This window comes from Stegostoma tigrinum, chromosome 7, assembly GCF_030684315.1.
Source record: "Stegostoma tigrinum isolate sSteTig4 chromosome 7, sSteTig4.hap1, whole genome shotgun sequence".
Lineage (NCBI taxonomy): Eukaryota > Metazoa > Chordata > Chondrichthyes > Orectolobiformes > Stegostomatidae > Stegostoma > Stegostoma tigrinum.
In genome coordinates this window covers 47,630,719-47,653,034 of record NC_081360.1, presented here as the reverse complement: position 1 = coordinate 47,653,034, position 22,316 = coordinate 47,630,719, and the positions used below count along the sequence as shown (strand labels likewise).

Genomic DNA, 22,316 nt, shown 5'->3' with positions numbered 1-22,316 from the left:
ATGCACTGCCAGAGGAGCTGGTGGTGAAATCAGGCACATTGGCGACAGTTAAGAGGCATCTGGATGGTTACATGAATAGAGAAGGAATAGAGGGATACGGGCTGAATAAGGGCAGAAGATTTGTTTTTTAAGTTTAGTCAGGGCATGATGGCCAAATGGCCTGTTCCTGTGCTGTACTTCTCTTTGGCAAATTCAGGCCAATTCACATCCAACAAAATGCTGTGAAAAATTGGTTTGCATTTTGACAGCCATGACAAATTCTACCACAACAGCTGAGACAATCCACAAACTAATAACCCAAATAACTCAAAACATCCTAAAAAAGTCAATTCACCCTAACTCCCAATGTAAATGGATTCCTTTAAAACAATTCAAGGACCCAGATCTACATTGTCATCAAAAGGTAAACCTTTTTTCCATGGCCATTTCTTATCTGCATACCAAGCTCTGTTGAAATCAAAACGTGTGATGTGCAGTTGAGGTGGATTGCTTCTGCTAAATTGCCCCATAGTGGCCAGGGATGTATAGGTTAGATGTGTAAGCCATGGGAAATATTGGGTGGAGGATGTGTCTGTGTGTGATGCCCTTCAGAGGGTCAGTATGGACTTGTTGAGCCAAATGGCCTGTTTCCACACTGTAGGGACTCTATGAAATCAGTCCATTGAATTTTGAAATGCATTATTTGGACTAACAAACATTAAAACATTATACATGTCACAATATTATAAAATAAATATCATGTTATTTGGTTCCATTCTTGTTCGGTTTGTTATTGATTTAAACCAGGTGACTATTATCTATCATTAACAGCAACCACAGTCAAGGTTTGAAAATATAAAACAGTTTCCCACTCACCCCCATCCAGCAATGATGAAGAACCCTTTTTGCTTGGATGCATTTTTCTCCAACAGGAGTAATGAGAGAGCAATGAGACCTATTAAAAGAAATTGGTTGTGGACATTTTAGACCACTTTGCAAGAACACAGTAAATCGGCTATGTTTCTATCAGAGCTTCAAATTGTGAAACAAATGATTAGATGAGTGCCCATTCTTACAAGAACAAAACCTGACATCACTTTTATCTGTAATTGGACTTGGAGGTGCCTATGATGCAGCAGTTTAGATGATTTTTTGGTGAAGCATTAGTGTTTAAAGCCTCACAGGATTCAGGAAAAAGTGAGGAGGGATGAAGAATGTGACAGCAACTGAGAGAGGAAGAGAAAAAAAATGAGAAAAGAGATCCGGAAGAAAAACTGATTGAGAGGGGAGGAGAGTGGAAGGGAGAAAAACTGAGTTAAGTAGAAATGAAAAATAACAGTAAGAGAGATGAAAAGAAGGAAAATGTAAAGAGAATGAGATGGCAAAAGAAACAGTAAATCAGGGAAAGAACAGGGATAAAATAGAAAAAGTGAAAATAGGGAAATAGCAGTAAATAGTCATTGTTACATAGAACATTACAGCACAGTACAGGCCCTTTGGCCCTCGATGTTGTGCCGACCTGTCATACCGATCTCAAGCCCATCTAACCTACACTATTCCATGTACGTCCATATGCTTGTCCAATGACGACTTAAATGTACCTAAAGTTGGCGAATCTACTACCGTTGCAGGCAAAGCGTTCCATTCCCTTACTGCTCTCTGAGTAAAGAAACTACCTCTGACATCTGTCCTATATCTTTCACCCCTCAATTTAAAGCTATGCCCCCTCGTGCTTGCCGTCACCATCCTAGTTATAAAGAGGAAAACAGATAAATAGACAGGGAGAAGGAAAGAAAATCATGGAAATTGTAGTAAGTACAGATGCATAATGAGAAATCAGAAATACACATACAGAATTATTATAGCAAAAACCGAGGAAATCAAAATGAATGAGTTAAAACAGCCATCTAAAATGACCTTCCTTACCTGTCCATACGTATGTACTATACAAAGAACAATATAGCACAATGAAAACCAGCACTTGACCAAGAAGACTATTTTGCTTGGTGACAAGATACCACATGATCATTCCCAAACAGACCATACTCTGGAAAATATATTTTTTTTTAAAAAGAAAGTAAAATGTAACTGACAAAGTAACCAATATTCAGTTCACTGAGAGATTAAGTACTAGAATTGACCATTTATTCTGCAAAGTCTGTTGACCGTCTCTTGTGTCTCCAGTTGAGGTTGTACTCTGCAAATAGTCCATTTAATTTCCTTCAGTTGCAGAAATTTTCAATTGTTTCAATTATAAAATTCTAACATTGCAACTATTCATAAATCCTTATAACAAATCCCAGCATTGTTGGACATTGATCAAAAGGCAAATGAAGCCTAAGTCACAAAATAATTTCAGTGATAGCAACTGTTCGGATGAGGAAATTTTTCATTTTTAGCTTACTAATTGTTGTCCACAGTACATTTTTTTGTTTCCGAGTAGTGTGGAATTGTGCTTACGTGCCCGATTTCCATTTCTCTATTTGTACAGGCTTTTAATAACTATTTTAGGACTGTAATGTATATTTTGATATTCAACAAACAGGAGTATCAACAGTGTTAACTGGTTCATTCCCACAGATTTTACACTTAAAAAAGACTCCATTTTGGTGTCAAATTGCTTCAATATGTTTAGACATCAGCTGCCTTTACTGTAAATCCTTTCTTTGGAATAACAGTCTTTCATCAGACTATGTGACACTGACACCTTTTAAGTGCAATAGAATATACTTGAGGCACTGTGTGTGAACAGCAGCCACAGAAATGTATCCCAATGTCATCTTTAACATTTTTTTCCCCCCTTATTCTTATTTTTCACTACACTAACATTGTCAAGCCTGATGATCAATCCTACTCAGTCTGGAATCTGGACGAACAAAATGGATGCAGTACCACGTATACCTGATATTTAGATGCTAACCAAAAGAAAATGCAACACAGAACTACATGGATGCCAAACATTAGATACACCATATTGTAGACTGTGCTAAAATTAATTACAATTATTACTGTCTTTGTGGGATCAAAAGGTCAGCATCCTGTCCCATTTTTAGGTGTAAATGGCAACAGACAATTAAACAACAAATGTCAGAAAGAGATTCCAAGAATACCTCTACCCTAATAAGACAGCCAAGCACACAAATGCAATATACAAAACTGAAAATCATTTTCAGGCAGAGGTGCCAATGGATGATCCCTCTCAGCCTCTTCCTGCGATGCTGAACATTATAGATTCTCACCTTCAGCCAACCTGATTCATTCCATGCAAGATCAAAAGACATTTTAGTGCATTGGGCACATTAAAGGGTTCAAGCTCCAGGCTTCAACAAAATTCAGTCAGCAGCTGCAAAGACCTGTGCTCCAGAATGAGACATACAGCTAGCCAAGCTGCTCCAGATATAACACAATTCTACAACACAAGGATATGCTCTAAAAATTGAAAAATTATCCAAACAAAACCAAACCCTACTCCATCAACTTACTCTTACTTATCAATGGAAGGAATTATGAATAGTGCCATAATGTGGCATTAACTCATCAATAGCCTGTTCAGTTTGGATTTTCCTGGTCTATTCGATTCCAGATTTGCTCGAAACATGGACATTTGAGTTAAATTCCAAAAGTGAAGTAAATAACTGCCCTTGATTTCAAGATAGCATTTGACATCAAGCAACACTAGTGAAAATGAAGTTAAGGGGCAGTTGGAAAACTTTCACATTTCTGATCATATATAACAAGGACGGTTTTGGATTTGGAAACCAATCAATGCAGCTCTAAAACACCACCGCAGGGAGTTCCTCAAAGCCAGTCCCAGCATCATTATCAGTTTCATCGGAACATATCGGCTAGGAACACGGGTAGGACATTTGACTCTGCTCTGCCATTCAACAAGGTCATGCCTGATCATCCGACTCAGTGTTCCAACTTTCACCCCATAACTTTTAATCCTTCTAGTCCTATGAATTCTATCTCCTTGAAAACTAATTTTTTTTGGCCTCAACCACTTACTGTGGTAGAGAACTCAATTGGCTCACCACTCTGGGTAAAGGAATTTTTTTTAGCTATTCTAAATGGCCTACCCATATCCTTAGAAAGATAGCAGATTTCCTTCTCTAAAAGGACTAGATGTGTTTTTACAACAGTGGTTACATGGTCACCAATGAGACTGGCTCTTTTTGTTCCCATTGTTTATTGAATGTTACTGAATTCAAATTACACCATCTACCATAGTGAGAGTTGAACCCACGGCCCAGAGCATGAGCTTCGGCTCTCAATTGTCAATCCAGTGAAATTATCACTGTGCCACTTATTGCTCTCATATAATGACCTGCTTTGCATTGTAATATCAAAAGTGGGAAGTATGCTAATGAATGCTGTGTCCAATCATCATTCTTCTGTTAACAGTCTATGCTCCATTAAGCAAGAGTTGGACAATATACAGGTTTGAAATAGTAAGTTGTTAGTAACACTTGTACTAGACAAGTGCCAGGCAATTACCATCTCCAACACAGAACCTAACTACATTCCTCCAACATTTGATGGTATTACCATTATCAAATCTCCAACATCAAAATAATTGGATCACCATTAACCAGAAACTCAAATATGGTTACTGCAGCAGGTCAGAAACAAGGTATGCTGCAAGAAATGCTCATTTTCTCATTCCCCAAAGATTTTTCACCATTTACAAGATGCAAGTCAGGAGTGTCATGGAACAGTCTTCATTTCATTTGGATAGTTACAGCTGCAACAACACCTAAGAAATTGACACTATCCAGGATAAAGGAGTCTGCTTGACTGACATAAGCAAAGTATTGCAGATGCTGGAGATCTGAAATAAAAACGAGAAGTACCAGAGAACTCAACAGGTCTAGTAGTATGTGCGGAATGGGAAAGTGAGTTGAGACCACCTGTTTTTTTTTGGCCGACCACCTTCAGAAAATATGTACTGTCCACCAGCTAAGGATCAGTAAATAAACGTCATTCCACAAAAGCTTATAATTAATAATTGAAGAGCCTTACCTGTGCAAGCAGCAGATTAATGGACAGTAAATGTGGTAACTGTTTAAATTTCTTACTCAAAAGCATAACAGCCACAGACCAAACCTTTACAAAAGAAAAACGTTGTGCAAATTAATGAAATTGAAATTGTAATTGCCAAACATACGATTTTTTTCAAAAAAATCTTTGAAACAGCACGGAAACAAAGGTTTTTTTTGAGTGGCAATTTTAATTACTTTATAAATAACAGTGTTGCCCATTGCATTGTTCACAGTAAATCTGAGGTTACCCCTAATTATGACAGATTTAACTACTCAACTACTGTGAAGTATTGTAAATAGGAAAACTCTGGGGCTAATTAGCAGCTTCTTACTCTGTGCACTGATGATTAAAATACATGAATCTGAGCAGAAAGGTAGAGTCTACTGCCTCCAGATGCCTTAGATTGGAGCTTATTTTTACAAAACTCCTTGGGGAGGTGCTAGGTTATCAAGGTCAGAAGAAAACAACATAACACTGCTTTCTTTTCCTTTTCTATTTCATTTTTAACAATGGTCATCTTCATCATTTGTTTCCCCACATGTTCAGGTGCAATCTCTCATTGTTTTAGATACATGAAATTTGAGTTCAAGTGTGTGACACCTAAATGTGTCAATTGTGGTACTCTCTTGATGTCACACAGAATGTAAATAAAAAGGTTTTATTTCACAGTCATAAAGGATTGATATCATTTATCAATGTAAAATGAATAAATGGTTTGATAAAGATCAGCAAATTTCACAGAATATATTGTAACATGCATCATTCTGTTGCTGAGCAGGTTTTCCAAATAATCTGGGCCAAATGTTTAGAGTACAAAGTGTAACTGCGTAAATAATCACATCTTGACGAGAGTCAGGAGCAAGATTGGATGTGTTCCTATGACATATTAACTGGTATAGAAATAGCCACCAGTGAGGAATCAGTCAGTACCTTGTCAAACATGGATCTCACACAGAAAGTCATTAATATGATTTTCAGGAACTTAGAACACAACTGAAACGGGGTTCTGAGTTGACAGAACTATTTTACGTAGGAGAGATTAACCTTTTTTATAGATTTATACTACAAATTAGGTTCGCCTATCACAACTGGATAGTGATAACATTCTTGTCTTTAAGTCTTTGAGATCAAGCTCTCCATCAGACACTGGAGCACATAATTTCGGGTGACATCTCAGTGCGATACTGATTGAACATATGAACGTAGAACATAGAACATTACAGCACAGTACAGGCCCTTCAGCCCTCGAAGTTGTGCCGACCTGTCATACCGATCTCAAGCCCATCTAACCTACACTATTCCATGTACGTCCATATGCTTGTCCAATGACGACTTAAATGTACCTAAAGTTGGCGAATCTACTACCGTTGCAGGCAAATCATTCCATTCCCTTACTACTCTCTGAGTAAAGAAACTACCTCTGACATCTGTCCTATATCTTTCACCCCTCAATTTAAAGCTATGCCCCCTCGTGCTCGCCGTCACCATCCTAGGAAAAAGGCTCTCCCTATCCACCCTATCTAACCCTCTGATTATTTTATATGTTTCAATTAAGTCACCTCTCAACCATCTTCTCTCTAATGAAAACAGCCTCAAGTCCCTCAGCCTTTCCTCGTAAGACCTTCCCTCCATACCAGGCAACATCCTAGTAAATCTCCTCTGCACCCTTTCCAAAGCTTCCACATCCTCCTCATAATGCGGTGACCAGAACTGTACACAATACTCCAAGTGTGGCCGCACCAGAGTTTTGTACAGCTTCACCATAACCTCTTGGTTCCGGAACTTGATTCCTCTATTAACAAAAGCTAAAACACTGTATGCCTTCTTAACAACCCTGTCAACTTGGGTGGCAACTTTCAAGGATCTGTGTACATGGACGCCGAGACTTCTCTGCTCATCTACACTACTAAGAATCTTATCATTAGCCCTGTACTTTGCCTTCCGGTTACTCCTACCAAAGTGCATCACCTCACAGTTGTCTGCATTAAGCTCCATTTGCCACCTCTCAGCCCAGCTCTGCAGCTTATCTATGTCTCTCTGCAACCTACAGCATCCTTCGTCACTATCCACATCTCCACTGACCTTAGTGTTGTCTGCAAATTTACTAAGCCATCCTTCTACACCCTCATCCAGGTCATTTATAAAAATGACAAACAGCAGTGGGCCCAACACCGACCCTTGTGGTACACCACTAGTAACTGGTCTCCAGGATGAACATTTCCCATCAACTACCACCCTGTCTTCTTTCAACCAGCCAATTTCCGATCCAAACTGCTATATCTCCCACAATTCCATTCCTCCGCATTTTGTACAATAGCCTATTGTGTGGAACCTTATCGAACGCCTTGCTGAAATCCATATACACCACATCAACCGATTTACTCTCATCTACCTGTTTAGTCACCTTCTCAAAGAACTCAATAAGGTTTGTGAGGCACGACCTTCCCTTCACAAAACCATGCTGACTATCCCTAATCAATTTATTCTTTTCTAGATGATTATAAATCCTATCCCTTATAACCTTTTCCAACACTTTACCAACAACTGAGGTAAGGTTCACTGGTCTATAATTACCAGGGTTGTCTCTACTCCCCTTCTTGAACAGGGGAACCACATTTGCTATCCTCCAGTCATCTGGCACTATTCCTGTAGACAATGACGAGTTAAAGATCAATGCCAAAGGCTCGGCAATCTCCTCCCTGGCTTCCCAGAGGATCCAAGGATAAATTCCACCCGGCCCAGGGGACTTATCTATCTTCACCTTCTGAAGGATTTCTAATACCTCTTCCTTGTGAACCTCAATCCCACCTAGTCTAGTCGCCTGTATCTCAGTATTCTCCTCGACAACATTGTCGTTTTCTAGAGTGAATACTGTTGAAAAATATTCATTTGGTGCTTCCCCTATCTCATCTGACTCCACACACAACTTACCACTACTATTGGGCCTAATCTTACCTTCATCATTCTTTTATTTCCTAAATAACTATAGAAAGCCTCAGGGTTTACCCTGATCCTATCCGCCAACAACATGTCTCCTCCTGGCTCTTCTGAGCTCTCTCTTTAGGTCTTTCCTGCCTACCTCGTAGCCCTCAAGTGCCCTAACTGAGCCTTCACATCTCATCCTAACACAAGCCTTCTTCTTCCTCTTGACCAGAGATTCCACCTCCTTCGTAAACCAAGGCTCCCGTGCTCTACAGCTTCCTCCCTGCCTGACAGGTACACACTTATCAAGGACACACAGAAGCTTTTCCTAGAATAAGCTCCACATTTCTAATGTGCCCATCCCCTGCAGTTTCCTTCCCCATTCTCTGCTCCCTAAATCTTGCCTAATCTCATCATAATTGCCTTTCCCCCAGCTATAACTCTTGCCCAGTGGTATACACCTATGCCTTTCCATCACTAAAGTAAACATAACAGAATTGTGATCGCTATCACCAAAGTGCTCACCTACTTCCAAATCTAACACCTGGCCGGGCTCATTACCCAGTACCAAATCTAATGTGGCTTCGCCCCTTGTTGGCCTATCTACATACTGTGTCAGGAAGCCCTCCTGCACACACTGGCCAAAAACTGACCCATCTATAGTACTCGAATTATAGTGTTTTTGGGATCCTTAAGGGGGAGGGGGAGCAGCCCCACGTCGTGGTCCACATTGGCACCAATGACATAGGTGGGAAGAGAGATGGGGATTTAAGGCAGAAATTCAGGGAGTACTGCATTACCTGATGCGATTCTTTTGGTGAGATACTAACTTATTGTTTGATATAGTTTTGCGTGAACTGGGACAGAAACTGCTGGAAACACTATATAAAGTGAACTGCTCAGAGTCCACAGTAACAGCCCTCAGTGGCTGCCAACATTGCACTGATTCATAGAAATAACAATACTATATGCTGTTAAAATACAAATGACACTGCCCAGAGAATAATTGGAAACAAAACACTCGCTACAGAAGTCCATGACTCAATTGTTGTAGAATCCACGTCTCTGTACAAGATATTCAATTTATTTCTATATTAACTAGGATCAGTTACCCTAGACTGTTTGAGTTATTTTATAAGATGTTGTATAGTCACATGGTTATTGTAGCATTCAACCTGAGAAAGCTTCCCTTCACCAAAAGCTTAGCAGTAAATAGGTGGTCAACCATCACAGGCGTGACTGCTCTGTTATAGGTGGTTGGGAAGTACAGCTGGTGCAATGAGTACACATACTTATCTTTTGAAAACAATATTTTTGAATAATATCACCTCTTCATTTTCTAGATTCCAGAGAAGAGAGGCGCAGGCTATTCAGTCTTTCATCACAGGACAACTTCATATCGCAGGAAGTAGTTTGTTGAGACTTTGTTACACTCCCTTTATGGTAAATAAACCTTTCCATAGGTAAGGACACCAAAATTGCAGACAATAAATGTAGCAGATTATTGGTTTATCACAATAAGAATATTTATGCCCTTGTAAATGAATGACTAGTATTTAGCAACTGGAGATAAATGTCTGGCGATTTGGAGGAGTGGAATTAGGTCACTGATTTAACTTGGGGATGATGCTAGTCTTTGTCAGAATATGGTTGGGCACTCTGAAGTCTGAGAGTACAACATCATGTTGTTGGAGTTTGGACGCATCATTATCAAAAAAAGGATGATTTTCAGTGACCTACTAATATTTGCAATGTACAGAACATAACTTGGCATAAATTTAAATTGCAAGTCAATCAACATCTCAAAATCACAATGAACTTTAATACCAAAAACAACTTTTCAACAGCAGTGAGAAAACAGCATGCTAAATCAGATACATAACATTAGATATGAATGTTTTTACAGAAACCATATACTAACCAGAAAAACGAGGGTGACTATGCTTATGTCAAAGCTAATGTTGCGAATTGCTGATTGTAACACCTGTGTGTGCATAGATGGAATTGTCAAAAGCCACGCAGACACATACATGATGGGAGCAGATACAAATGTATTTATTACCATCCCAGGAGTCACCTATAAAATAATTTTATGTAAATATTATTGACAAATAGTGATGTAGAGATACAAAAAAAAGGAATTGTGATTATCTAAATGAGTGCTTCCACTAAGGTTCCTAGGATTGATGTCCTCATAGTCTGTACTTAGAACATAGAACATGGAACAGTACAGCACAAGAACAGGCCATTCAGCCCACCATGTCTGTGCCAACCATGATGCAGTTCTAAACTAGTCCCATCTGCCTGCACATAGTCCATATCCCTGTATTCCCTGCCTGTTCACGTATCTATCTAAACACCACTGAAATATTGCTATTGTGTCAACTTCCACTGAAAAGACATATGGTTTTGCATGGAAAACATTTCAGACTCATCTAGCAATATTCATCTAAACTTACATAGGCTTGAATTACTAAGTATGCAAGAATCATAGAAAGACTGACTATATAATTGAAAAAGAATTCAAACTCGTAAATATCCTCTTAGCAAATCCCCAAATTGTTAAGAAAAACTCCTCCTATTTGCAATTTAAAATGGGAGATTAAACCTCAATATACTTACAATTTCAACTTCCATATTGTATTGACTTGCATATATAGCTACACTTGGTGCTGTTGGAAAAACGCCATATAAAAATGCATAGTTTGAGAGGCTGGTGTAGTTAGCTTCAGTATTACCACTGTCTAGTAATTCCACCATTTCGCGGCTGATGAGGGGAAGCACCAATCTACGAATTTTAAAAATATTTATTTTATTGCAAATTAAATGAAAAAATAAATTATTCATCATATTGGCTTGTTGAGAAATTTGAAAAAAATTCTGATTTATCACATGAAATTATTACCTTAAATTTCTATGAATTGCTAAATCCAAACTATTCAATTAATCTCCCAATTATAAAATAAAAATAACCACAATCTTATTACAAGTTGTTTAATAGGAGTGATTATTCAACAGAAAGAAGAGTGAGAAAAGTTAAATTTAAGTCAAGACATTATGCAATGAACTGCACATTAATATTATTGGGAGGACAAAGTCTGTGCTGTGTTGCATATTTGAAGTGTAGAAGAAACAAGTGAGAGAGGTTAGTTTAGAAATCCCCAGAAGAAAACAGTGAATAAAGTTTGCAGCGAAGAATGAATTTGAAGGCTATGGTGTAAAGCACATTAGCATGTACCAGACAACAGACATTTTCCTTTCAAGTGGCAGGGAGACAGCAGGAGTTCCTCAGATATGGGAACAGTGCTGGAACATTGCTGTAATGGTTATCACATCTAAATTTACTTTTTCTGCTATGTTTATGCAAGATTTCTCATCCATAGACAAAACCATAGACAAAAAGTAAGCAAGAAAGAGAATTTGCCAGCAACAGCACATGAATTCAAAAGGCAGGGCAATTTAAAGAGAGCACAAAACCAAGAGGAACAGCAGAATAGTGAATGGGTACAAAAAGTGAGTAGGCATAAAAGAATTCAATGGGTGCTTCATAGTGTATTATTGCCATTATAAAAACAGTGAATGGGTAAAGAGAGAGAAAACATGCAAGATAGAATTCTAAGTGAGAAGACAAAACAGTGCTCATGTCTGCTCAAGGCAAGGAGTATAAGAAAATAACACTGCAATCATGATTTATCAAATGACATCTTATCTTGTGATTCACTTTCTTTAGAACCTTAACATCTTAGAACTTCTGAGCTTCCTAAAGCTTTTTCAAAGGTCTTTAACATTCCTGTGTGAACAACAGAAGCAAAGAGAATGAACCTACAATGGGGAGTGTAAAATGCATGAAACAATTTACCAGTTGGCATGGTTGCTCAGTGGCTAGCACTGCTGCCTCAAGAGCCATAGACCCAGTTTTGATTCCACCCTCTGTCGATTGCATGGACTTTACACGTTCTCCTCGTGGGTTTCCTCCCACAGTCCCAAGAAGTGCAGGTTAGTTGGGCTAGCCATATTACATTGATTATAGTTTCTAGGGATTTGCAGGCTAGGAAATGCAGGATTATAGGGATAGGGTAGGGGGTGGGTCTGGCTGAAAGCTCACCAGGGAATTGGTATGATTCTATGAAACAGAATGCACTAGAGTGCACCTTCTCAGTAAAGTGGGAATGAGTGACAGCACGGAGAGAAAAATCCTCATGTTCACAGAAGGACAAAATATTTGAGACAAATGCACCCCAAGATGGGAACTGAGAGATCAACAGTGAGTGCAAGATCAATACAGGGCACGTGAGATGGGACAACGGCAGTGGGGGGAAAAAAGCATGAAGAAATACAAAAAGGTGGGTAAAAGAACCAGAATATCAAAATAACCATTGAGGAATTGCAATGAATGAAAAGAAGTGGGGAACAAGCAAAAGAGCATGAGCAAACAAGGGAAGAGGAGACAGCCAAAATGCAATGAATACTGTAAGAATGCATCAAATAGGAACAAGCACGATTCAGGAGGAGCATGCACAACTGTAAAGAAATAGCATGCAGGAAAAAGACAACACAGAAGCAAGTACATATAGAGAAAGAAGGAATGTATATGTGAGACAGCCCTAGCATTTGCATACAAGAAAGTGAAAAAGAGCCAACTAATGAGCAAAAGGGACAATAAACAAGTGTAAGTGTGAAAGTGTGTAGTGAGAGTGAGAAAACAGATGACTTTTTAAAATTCTTGCACTGCACAGGGGCACTGCTGAATGAGTCAGAATTTATTGCCCATCCCTCAAGGTGGTGGTGATGAATTGCTTTCTTGAACAATTGCCATCCACGGAGGGTAAGTATATCCACAGTACCATTAAAGAAGGGAACTCCGGGGTTATTGAACTGAATTGTTAGATTCAAATTCTAGCATCTGCCAATCTGAGAACATTACCTGGGTCTCTGGATTACTAGAGAAAATAACACTAGGCTAGCAAGTTAAGAGAAGATTTGTAGCTCAGGTTGAGGTTCTGGATGTGAGTTTGCTCGCTGAGCTGAAAGGTTAGTTTTCAGACGTTTCATCACTTTTTTTTATTTGAAAAAATATACTTTATTCATAGCATGTACAAAAAATAAAACATTTATACACCTACCCAGTCATGCAAGCCACTCCAGGTTACCCGGGGGTACGTACACCAACTAAAGGGAAAAAAAAAACAAAACAGAGAAAAAAAAACAAAGCAAAGAAGCCGCCCCGGCAGTCGTCACCCCGCACAGTCCCAGTTGGCCCCCTGACCAGTTGGGGAAGGCGCCAGCTGGGCCCAGTTACCAGATAGGATTCTTTTCCCTTTTCTGGACGAGGGGGCTCATACGGTGGTCTTTCCCCAGCGCGCCTTGGCGGCGGCTGCCCCAAGCTTTAGCGCGTCCCTCAGCACGTAGCCCTGGACCTTGGAGTGCGCCAGTCTGCAACACTCGGTCGGGGTCAGTTCTTTCAGCTGGCAGACCAGCAAGTTGCGGGCAGACCAAAGAGCGTCTTTCACCGCATTGATGGTCCTCCAGGCGCAGTTGATGTTGGTCTCGGTGTGCGTCCCCGGAAACAGCCCGTAGAGCACGGAGTCCCGCGTCACGGAGCTGCTCGGGACGAACCTCGACAAATACCACTGCATCCCCCTCCAGACCTCCTGCGCATAGGCACACTCCAGAAGGAGGTGATCGACAGTCTCGTCCCCCCCGCAGCCACCTCGAGGGCAGCGTGCGGTGGTGCAGAGATTCCGGGCATGCATAAAGGATCTCACTGGCAGAGCCCCTCTCACCGCCAGCCAAGCAATGTCCTTGTGCTTGTTTGAAAGTTCTGGCGATGAGGCATTCTGCCAAACGACTTTGGCAGTCTGCATGGGGAACCACACGACGGGATCCACCCTCTCCTTTTCCCAAAGGGTCCTGAGGATACTACGTGCTGACCACTGCCTGACGGCCTTGTGGTCAAAGGTGTTTCCTTTCAAAAATTTCTCCACGAAGGACAGGTGGTACGGAACGGTCCAACTACTCGGAGCGTTCCGCGGCAACGAGGCCAGGCCCATCCTTCGCAACACCGGGGACAGGTAGAACCTCAGTAAGTAGTGACACTCGGTGTTTGCGTACTGAGGATCTACGCACAGCTTGATGCAGCCACACACAAAAGGTAGCCGTCAGGGCGAGGGTGGCGTTCGGTACGCCCTTTCCCCCATTTCCCAGGTCTTTGTACATGGTATCTCTGCGGACCCGGTCCATCCTCGACCCCCAAATGAAGTGGAAGATGGCCCGGGTGACCGCAGCGGCGCAGGTCCAGGTAATAGGCCAGGCCTGCGCCACATACAACAGTACCGAAAGCCCCTCGCACCTGACAACCAGGTTCTTACCCGCGATGGAGGGACCGGAGCGTCCACCTGCCCAGCTTCTGCTTAAATTTGGAGATACGCTCCTCCCAAGTCTTAGTGCATGCCCCAGCTCCACCAAACCAAACACCCAGCACCTTCAGGTAGTCTGTCCTGACGGTGAAGGGGATGAAGGAGCGGTCGTCCCAGTTCCCAAAGAACATGACCTCGCTCTTACCCCTATTGACTTTGGCACCCGAGGCCAGTTCAAACTGGCCGCAGATGTCCAACAGCCTACTCACCGACCGACGATCGGTGCAGAAGACGGCGACATCATCCATGTACAGGGAGGTCTTGACCTGAAGGCCTCCGCTGCCTGGGATAGTCACGCCCCTCAGGCTCACGTCCTTCCTGATGGAGGCGGCGAAGGGCTCCACACAGCACACGAACAAGGCAGGAGAGAGCAGGCAGCCCTGCCTGACTCCAGATCTAACAGGAAAACTGTCTGATTCCCACCCGTTGATCGAGACTGCGCTAACGATGTTGGCGTAGAGCAGCCGGATCCATTGCGGATGCCCTCCCCGAACCCCAATTTGGAGAGGACGTCCCTCATGTAAGCATGAGAGACCCTGTCGAAGGCCTTCTCCTGGTCCAGGCTGACGAGGCAGGTGTCCACCTGCCTGTCCTGTACGTAGGCGATCGTATCCCTGATGAGCGCGAGGCTCTCAGCGATCTTCCTGCCCGGCACAGCACAGGTTTGGTCAGGGTGAATCACCGACTCCAGGACAGACCTGACCCGGTTGGCAATGACCATGGCCAGGATTTTGTAGTCCACGTTCAAAAGTGAAATGGGACGCCAATTCTTAATTTCTTCCCTCTCCCCCTTCCTCTTGTAAATGAGGGTGATGATGCCCTTCCTCATGGACTTGCACATTTCCCCTGCCCGAAGCGCACTATCGTACACCTCCAGCAGGTCCTGGCCGACCAGGCCCCACAGAGCAGAATACAGCTCGACCGGTAAGCCATCACTTCCGGGAGTCCTATTCCTCTGCAAGGACTTGAGGGCTCTGGCCAGCTCGTCCAGGGATATCAGCCGGTCCAGCCACTCCCTCGTGCCGTCGTCTAAGACCTCCATGATAGACGACAGGAACGACTCGGAGGCCGTGCTGTCCGTGGGCTTCGTGTCGTACAGTCCGGCATAGAAGGATCTGCTGATCCTCAAAACGTCGGGCCGAGACGACGTCACCGAGCCGTCGTCCTCCTTCAGCCGGCTAAGCACAGAGCTCTCTTTGTGCACCTTCTGAAAGAAGAAACGCGAGCACGTCTCGTCCTGCTCCACGGAGCGGACCCTGGACCGGAAGATTATCCTGGAGTCCTCCGCGGCGAAGAGCGAGGCTTGCTGGCCCCTCACCTCGCGGAGGTCCTCTGTGACATCGACCCCCATCAACTGCAGAAGGAGCAGGTTCTGCACCCTTTTCTGGAGTCGCGACAGCTTTCCCCGCCTCTCTCTTGCCTTCTGAACACCCTTGAGGACAAAGAACCTCTTGATGTTCTCCTTCACCGTCTCCCACCAGTCGCCTGGAGACTCAAAGAGGGGTTTCACGGTTCTCCAACCGGTGTACTCCCTCTTAAGCTCCTCGACGTTCTCTGGGGTCAACAGAGGCGTGTTGAGCTTCCACGTCCCCTTGCCGGCCGGCTGGTCGTCCTGTAAGTGACAGTCGTCCAACAGGAGGCAGTGGTCAGAGAAGAACACCGGCTCGACACCAGTGGATCTGACCGAGAACGTCCGTGACACAAACAGGAAGTCTATCCTTGAGCTGATAGACCCGTCTGGCCGCGACCAGGTGTACCTCTGTTGCGCTCCGTCTGCAGGGGTGCTGAAGACGTCGAGCAGCTTGGCGTCCTTCACCGTACCTATCAGGAATCTGGACGTGACGTCCAGTTGAATCCCCCCACCCGCTGTCCCCACGCCGGATCTTCCATCTGCATCAATGATGCAGTTGAAGTCTCCGCCTAGGATGACCGGCCTGGACGTAGCCAGCAGGGGTGGAAGCCGCTGCAGGACGTCCAACCGCTCACTCCGTACCACTGGGGCGTACACGTTGATCAGCCTCAGGGAAGCATTCCTGTAGGTGATGTCAGCCACTAGGAGGCGCCCCCCCACCACCTCCTGAGCTTGAGAGATGGTGAAGTTGTGCCCCCGCAGCAGAATAGCCAGGCCCGAGGAGCGACAGTCGTTACCCCCCGACCAGATCGAAGGCCCACAGGTCCAGGCGCCGGACCATTTCCCGTACCTGCCGAGGTGCGGTATCCCGCACTCCTGCAGAAACAGGAGGTCCGCCTTGATGGTGGTCAGGTAGGCCAATGTGGACACACATCTCGCGGTTGACTTGACGCTGCGCACATTAATGCTCGCAATTCGTACCCCCATTGTGGGCAGTGACCGCAGTACCCTCCCCAGGTCCAAGGTCCAGCCCCTCCATCTGTCCCTTCATGCCCATTGCCCGGGCTAACTGCTGGACGCTCTCTGGGCTCAGGAAACCGTCTGTGCTGCCTTCCGGGTGGCATCCCCCCGCCAGGGGTGCGGAGGCAGGAGGGTCCGGCTCCGGATCAGGCTGGGGACGTGCTGTTTCCTCCTTCCCGCCTGGAAGTTCCGGGGGGCCCTCCAGTGCTCCAGCGGCACTTGACTGGGTGTCGGAGTGAGCCTCAGGACGCCTCCCGTCACCTGGAAGCGGGGTGCTGCTTTCCTTCCCCCTCGAGACCTTTAACTTCTGCTTCGGGTGGGCCCTCTCCGAATCCTCCTCGTCAGAGGAGCTCTTATAGCCCCCCTGTAGCTGCCTCTTCCCTCCTGATTGTTGCGGTTCCTGGGCCCGTCGACGCACCTTCCTCCTCGCTTTCTGGACTGTAGTCCATTCCCCTGGGTTGCCTGCCGCCGCCTCCATTGGCTCCGGGTTGTCGGGGGGGATCGGAGCCTGCAGGGGTGCTTTGCTGGCCTCGGGCCCATCCTGCAGGGCTGGGCCCTCCCGCACGGCCTGGCCCTCCTGCACATTAGTGGGGTCCTTGCTGGGCCCTGGTGCCTTCCTCTCCTCCGGGGGGGCTGGCCCCGCATTTCCCCTGCCGGCGACCTGGGCGTAGGTGGCACCCCGCTGCGGGCATGCCCTATAGAAGTGGCCCGCTTCCCCGCAAAGGTTGCAGCTTCTCTCTCGTGGGCAATCCTTTGCAAGGTGTCCCTCCTCCCTGCAGTTCCTGCAGATGGTGACTTTGCAGTCGGCCGCCATGTGACCTGACCTACCACAGGCATGGCAGACTTCAGGTTGTCCTGCGTAGGTCAGGTAGCCCCTGCTCCCACCGATCGCGAAGCTGGACGGTGGGTGTGCGACATTCCCGTCTGCGCCCATCCTCAGCGTCACCTTGACCTGCCTCTTACTCGTCCAGATGCCAAAGGGGTCCACCATGTCAGTTAGGTCCCCTTCCACCTTCACATACCTTCCGAGGAAGGTCAGGACATCAACTGCTGGCACATGCGGGTTGTACATGTGTACAGTCACCATACGGCTCCTCTGCACTGGCATCATGAACAGCGGGACAGCGGTCAATACAGAGAGGGGGCCCTCACCTCCTTTCTCCTTGAAAACCTCCAGGAAGCGCTCGCAAAGCTTGGCACTCCGGAAGGTCACATCGTAAAAACCCCCTCCGGGGAAATCCTGCAGGCAGTAAATGTCCGCAGCAGCGAACCCACAACAGTCCAACAGGACCCTCTTCACGAAGAAGGTGCGGTCCACAGGTGCACCTTCATCCACCTTCTTCACGGAAACACGGATGGTGTTCCGGACCCCCTGACCTGGGGCACGAGCACTTGCCGCAGCCATCGTTGCAGGTTGGCTGCTCCCCTGAACCAGCGTTAGGCCGAAGCCAGAATTAAGATCCACTGGTCGCAAGGGTGCACAGCCAACCCGACGTCCTCCTTTCACCTCCAAGACAGCACTCTCGTCCTCTCAGTCCACAAGAGAGTGGGTCTTTATTGTGTTTGAGATGTAAGCTGGTTCACTGAACTGTAAGGTTTGTCCCCAGATGTTTTGTCACCATTCTAGGTAACACCATCAGTGAGCCTCCGACGAAGCGCTGGTGTTATGTCCCGCTTTCTATTTATCTGGTTAGGTTTCCTTGGGTTGGTGATGTCATTTCCTGCATTGGTGATGTCATTTCCTGTTCTTTTTCTCAGGGGATGGTAGATTGGCTCCAGATCAATGTGTTTGTTGATGGAGTTCCGGTTGGAATGCCATGCTTCTATGAATTCTCGTGCGTGTCTCTGTTTGGCTTGTCCTAGGATGGATGTGTTGTGCCAATCACATTTGTCAATCACAACACATTGGCTCCAAATCAATCTACCATCCCCTGAGAAAAAGAACAGGAAATGACATAACCAACCCCAGGAAACCTAACCAGATAAATAGAAAGCGGGACATAACACCAGCGCTTCACCGATAATGTTACCTAGAATGGTGATGAAATGTCTGGGAGCAAACCGGCAAGCTCAGTGAACTAGCTTACATCTCGAACACAATAAAGGCCCACTCTCTTGTGGACCGGGAGGACGAGAGTGCTATCTTGGAGGTGAAAGGAGGACGTCGGGTTGGCTGTGCACCCTTGCGACCAGTGGATCTTAATGCTGGCTTCGGCCTAACGCTGGTTCAGGGGAGCAGCCAACCTGCAACGATGGCTGCGGCAAGTGCTCGCGCCCCAGGTCAGGCGGTCCGGAACACCATCCGTGTTTCCGTAAAGAAGGTGGATGAAGTTGCACCTGTGGACCGTACCTTCTTCGTGAAGAGGGTCCTGTTGGACTGTTGTGGGTTCGCTGCTGCGGACATTTACTGCCTGCAGGATTTCCCCGGAGGAGGTTTTTACGATGTAACCTTCAGGAGTGCCAAGCTTTGCGAGCGCTTCCTGGAGGTTTTCAAGGAGAAAGGAGGTGAGGGCCCCCTCTCTGTACTGACCGCTGTCCCACTGTTCGTGATGCCAGCGCAGAGGAGCCGTATGGTGACTGTACACATGTACAACCCGCATGTGCCAGCAGTTGATGTCCTGACCTTCCTTGGAAGGTACGTGAAGGTGGAAGGGGACCTAACCACCATCATGGACCCCTTTGGCATCTGGACCAGTAAGAGGCAGGTCAAGGTGACGCTGAGGATGGGCGCAGACGGGAATGTCGCACACCCACCATCCAGCTTCGCGATCGGTGGGAGCAGGGGCTACCTGACCTATGCAGGGCAACCTAAAGTCTGCCATGCCTGTGGTAGGTCAGGTCACATGGCGGCCGACTGCAAAGCCACCATCTGCAGGAACTGCAGGGAGGAGGGACACCTTGCAAAGGATTGCCCATAAGAAAAAAGCTGCAACCTTTGCGGGGAAGCGGGCCACTTCTATAGGGCATGCCCGCAGCGGGGTGCCACCTACGCCCAGGTCGCCGGCAGGGGAAATGCGGGGCCAGCTCCCCTGGAGGAGAGGAAGGCACCAGGGCCCAGCAAGGACCCCACTAATGTGCAGGAGGGCCAGGCCATGCAGGATGGGCCCGAGGCCAGCAAAGCACCCCTGCAGGCTCCGATCCCCCCCGACAACCCGGAGCCCATGGAGGCGGCGACAGGCAACCCAGGGGAGTGGACAACAGTCCGGAAAGCGAGGAGGAAGGTGCGTCGACGGGCCCAGGAACCGCAACAATCAGGAGGGAAGAGGCAGCTACAGGGGGGCTATAACAGCTCCTCTGACAAGGAGGATTCGGAGAGGGCCCACCCGAAGCAGAAGTTAAAGGTCTCGAGGGGGAAGGAAAGCAGCACCCCGCTTCCAGGTGATGGGAGGCGTCCTGAGGCTCACTCCGACACCCAGTCAAGTGCCGCTGGAGCACTGGAGGGGCCCCCGGAACTTCCAGGCGGGAAGGAGGAAACAGCGCGTCCCCAGCCTGACCCGGAGCCGGACCCTCCTGCCTCCGCACCCCTGATGGGGGGGATGCCACCCGGAAGGCAGCACGGACGGTTTCCTGAGCCCGGAGAGCGTCCAGCAGTTAGTCCCGGCAATGGGCATGAAGGGACAGATGGAGGGGCTGGACCTTGGACTTGGGGAGGGTACTGCGGTCACTGCCCACAATTGGGGTACGAACTGCGAGCATTAATGTACGCAGCGTCAAGTCAACCGCGAGATGTGTGTCCACATTGGCCTACCTGACCACCATCAAGGCGGACCTCCTGTTTCTGCAGGAGTGCGGGATACCGCACCTCGGCAGGTACGGGAAATGGTCTGGCGCCTGGACCTGTGGGCCTTCGATCTGGTCGGGGGGTAACGACTGTCGCTCCTCGGGCCTGGCTATTCTGCTGCGGGGGCGCAACTTCACCATCTCTCAAGTTCAGGAGGTGGTGGGGGGGCGCCTCCTAGTGGCTGACATCACCTACAGGAACGCTCCCCTGAGGCTGATCAACGTGTACGCCCCAGGGGTACGGAGTGAGCGGTTGGCCGTCCTGCAGCGGCTTCCACCCCTGCTGGCCACGTCCAGGCCGGTCATCCTAGGCGGAGACTTCAACTGCATCATTGATGCAGATGGAAGATCCGGCGTGGGGACAGCGGGTGGGGGGGATTCAACTGGACGTCACGTCCAGATTCCTGATGGGCACGGTGAAGGACGCCAAGCTGCTCGACGTCTTCAGCACCCCTGCAGACGGAGCACAGCAGAAGTACACCTGGTCGCGGCCAGACAGGTCTATTCGCTCAAGGATAGACTTCCTGTTTGTGTCACGGACATTCTCGGTCAGGTCCACCGGTGTCGAGCCGGTGTTCTTCTCTGACCACTGCCTCCTGTTGGCCGACTGTCACTTACAGGACGACCAGCCGGCCGGCAAGGGGACGTGGAAGCTCAACACGACTCTGTTGACCCCAGAGAACGTCGAGGAGCTTAAGAGGGAGTACACCGGTTGGAGAACCGTGGAACCCCTCTTTGAGTCTCCAGGCGACTGGTGGGAGACTGTGAAGGAGAACATCAAGAGGTTCTTTGTCCTCAAGGGTGTTCAGAAGGCAAGAGAGAGGCGGGGAAAGCTGTCGCGACTCCAGAAAAGGGTGCAGAACCTGCTCCTTCTGCAGTTGATGGGGGTCGATTTCACGGAGGACCTCCGAGGTGAGGGGCCAGCAAGCCTCGCTCTTCGCCGCGGAGGCCTCCAGGATAATCTTTCAGTCCAGGGTCCGCTCCGTGGAGCAGGACGAGACGTGCTCACGTTTCTTCTTTCAGAAGGTGCACAAAGAGAGCTCTGTGCTTAGCCGGCTGAAGGAGGACGACGGCTCGGCCCGACGTTTTGAGGATCAGCAGATCCTTCTATGCCGGACTGTACGACACAAAGCCCACGGACAGCACGGCCTCCGAGTCGTTCCTGTCGTCTATCACGGGGGTCTTAGACGACGGCACGAGGGAGTGGCTGGACCGGCCGATATCCCTGGACGAGCTGGCCAAAACCCTCAAGTCCTTGCAGAGGAATAGGACTCCCGGAAGCGACGGCTTACCGGTCGAGCTGTATTCCGCTCTGTGGGGCCTGGTCTGCCACGACCTGCTGGAGGTGTACGATAGTGCGCTTCGGGCAGGGGAAATGTGCAAGTCCATGAGGAAGGGCATCATCACCCTCATTTACAAGAGGAAGGGGGAGAGGGAAGAAATTAAGAATTGGCGTCCCATTTCACTTTTGAACGTGGACTACAAAATCCTGGCCAAGGTCATTGCCAACTGGGTCAGGTCTGTCCTGGAGTCAGTGATTCACCCTGACCAAACCTGTGCTGTCCCGGGCAGGAAGATCGCTGAGAGCCTCGCGCTCATCAGGGATACGATCGCCTACGTACAGGACAGGCGGGTGGACACCTGCCTCGTCAGCCTGGACCAGGAGAAGGCCTTCGACAGGGTCTCTCATGCTTACATGAGGGACGTCCTCTCCAAATTGGGGTTCGGGGAGGGCATCCGCAATTGGATCCGGCTGCTCTACGCTAACATCGTTAGCGCAGTCTCGATCAACGGGTGGGAATCAG

The 22,316-nt window shown here is 47.2% G+C and overlaps 1 protein-coding gene across 5 annotated transcripts in view; it reads right to left on the bottom strand.

Moving 5' to 3' along the window:
- Positions 1-22,316, bottom strand: part of gpr155a (G protein-coupled receptor 155a) — a 74,880-nt gene that overhangs the window by 22,373 nt on the left and 30,191 nt on the right. For all 5 annotated transcript variants that reach the window (XR_009445944.1, XM_048534599.2, XM_048534600.2 and 2 more), the window contains exons 4-8: positions 10,567-10,732; positions 9,866-10,021; positions 5,002-5,085; positions 1,906-2,026; positions 856-934 (exon numbers count right to left, since the gene is read on the bottom strand). Coding sequence is in view for 4 of the 5 variants with exons in the window: in XM_048534599.2 (XP_048390556.1) it covers positions 856-934; positions 1,906-2,026; positions 5,002-5,085; positions 9,866-10,021; positions 10,567-10,732 (606 nt within the window). In the remaining variant the exon portion in view is untranslated. The remainder of the gene's footprint in view (positions 1-855; positions 935-1,905; positions 2,027-5,001; positions 5,086-9,865; positions 10,022-10,566; positions 10,733-22,316) is intronic.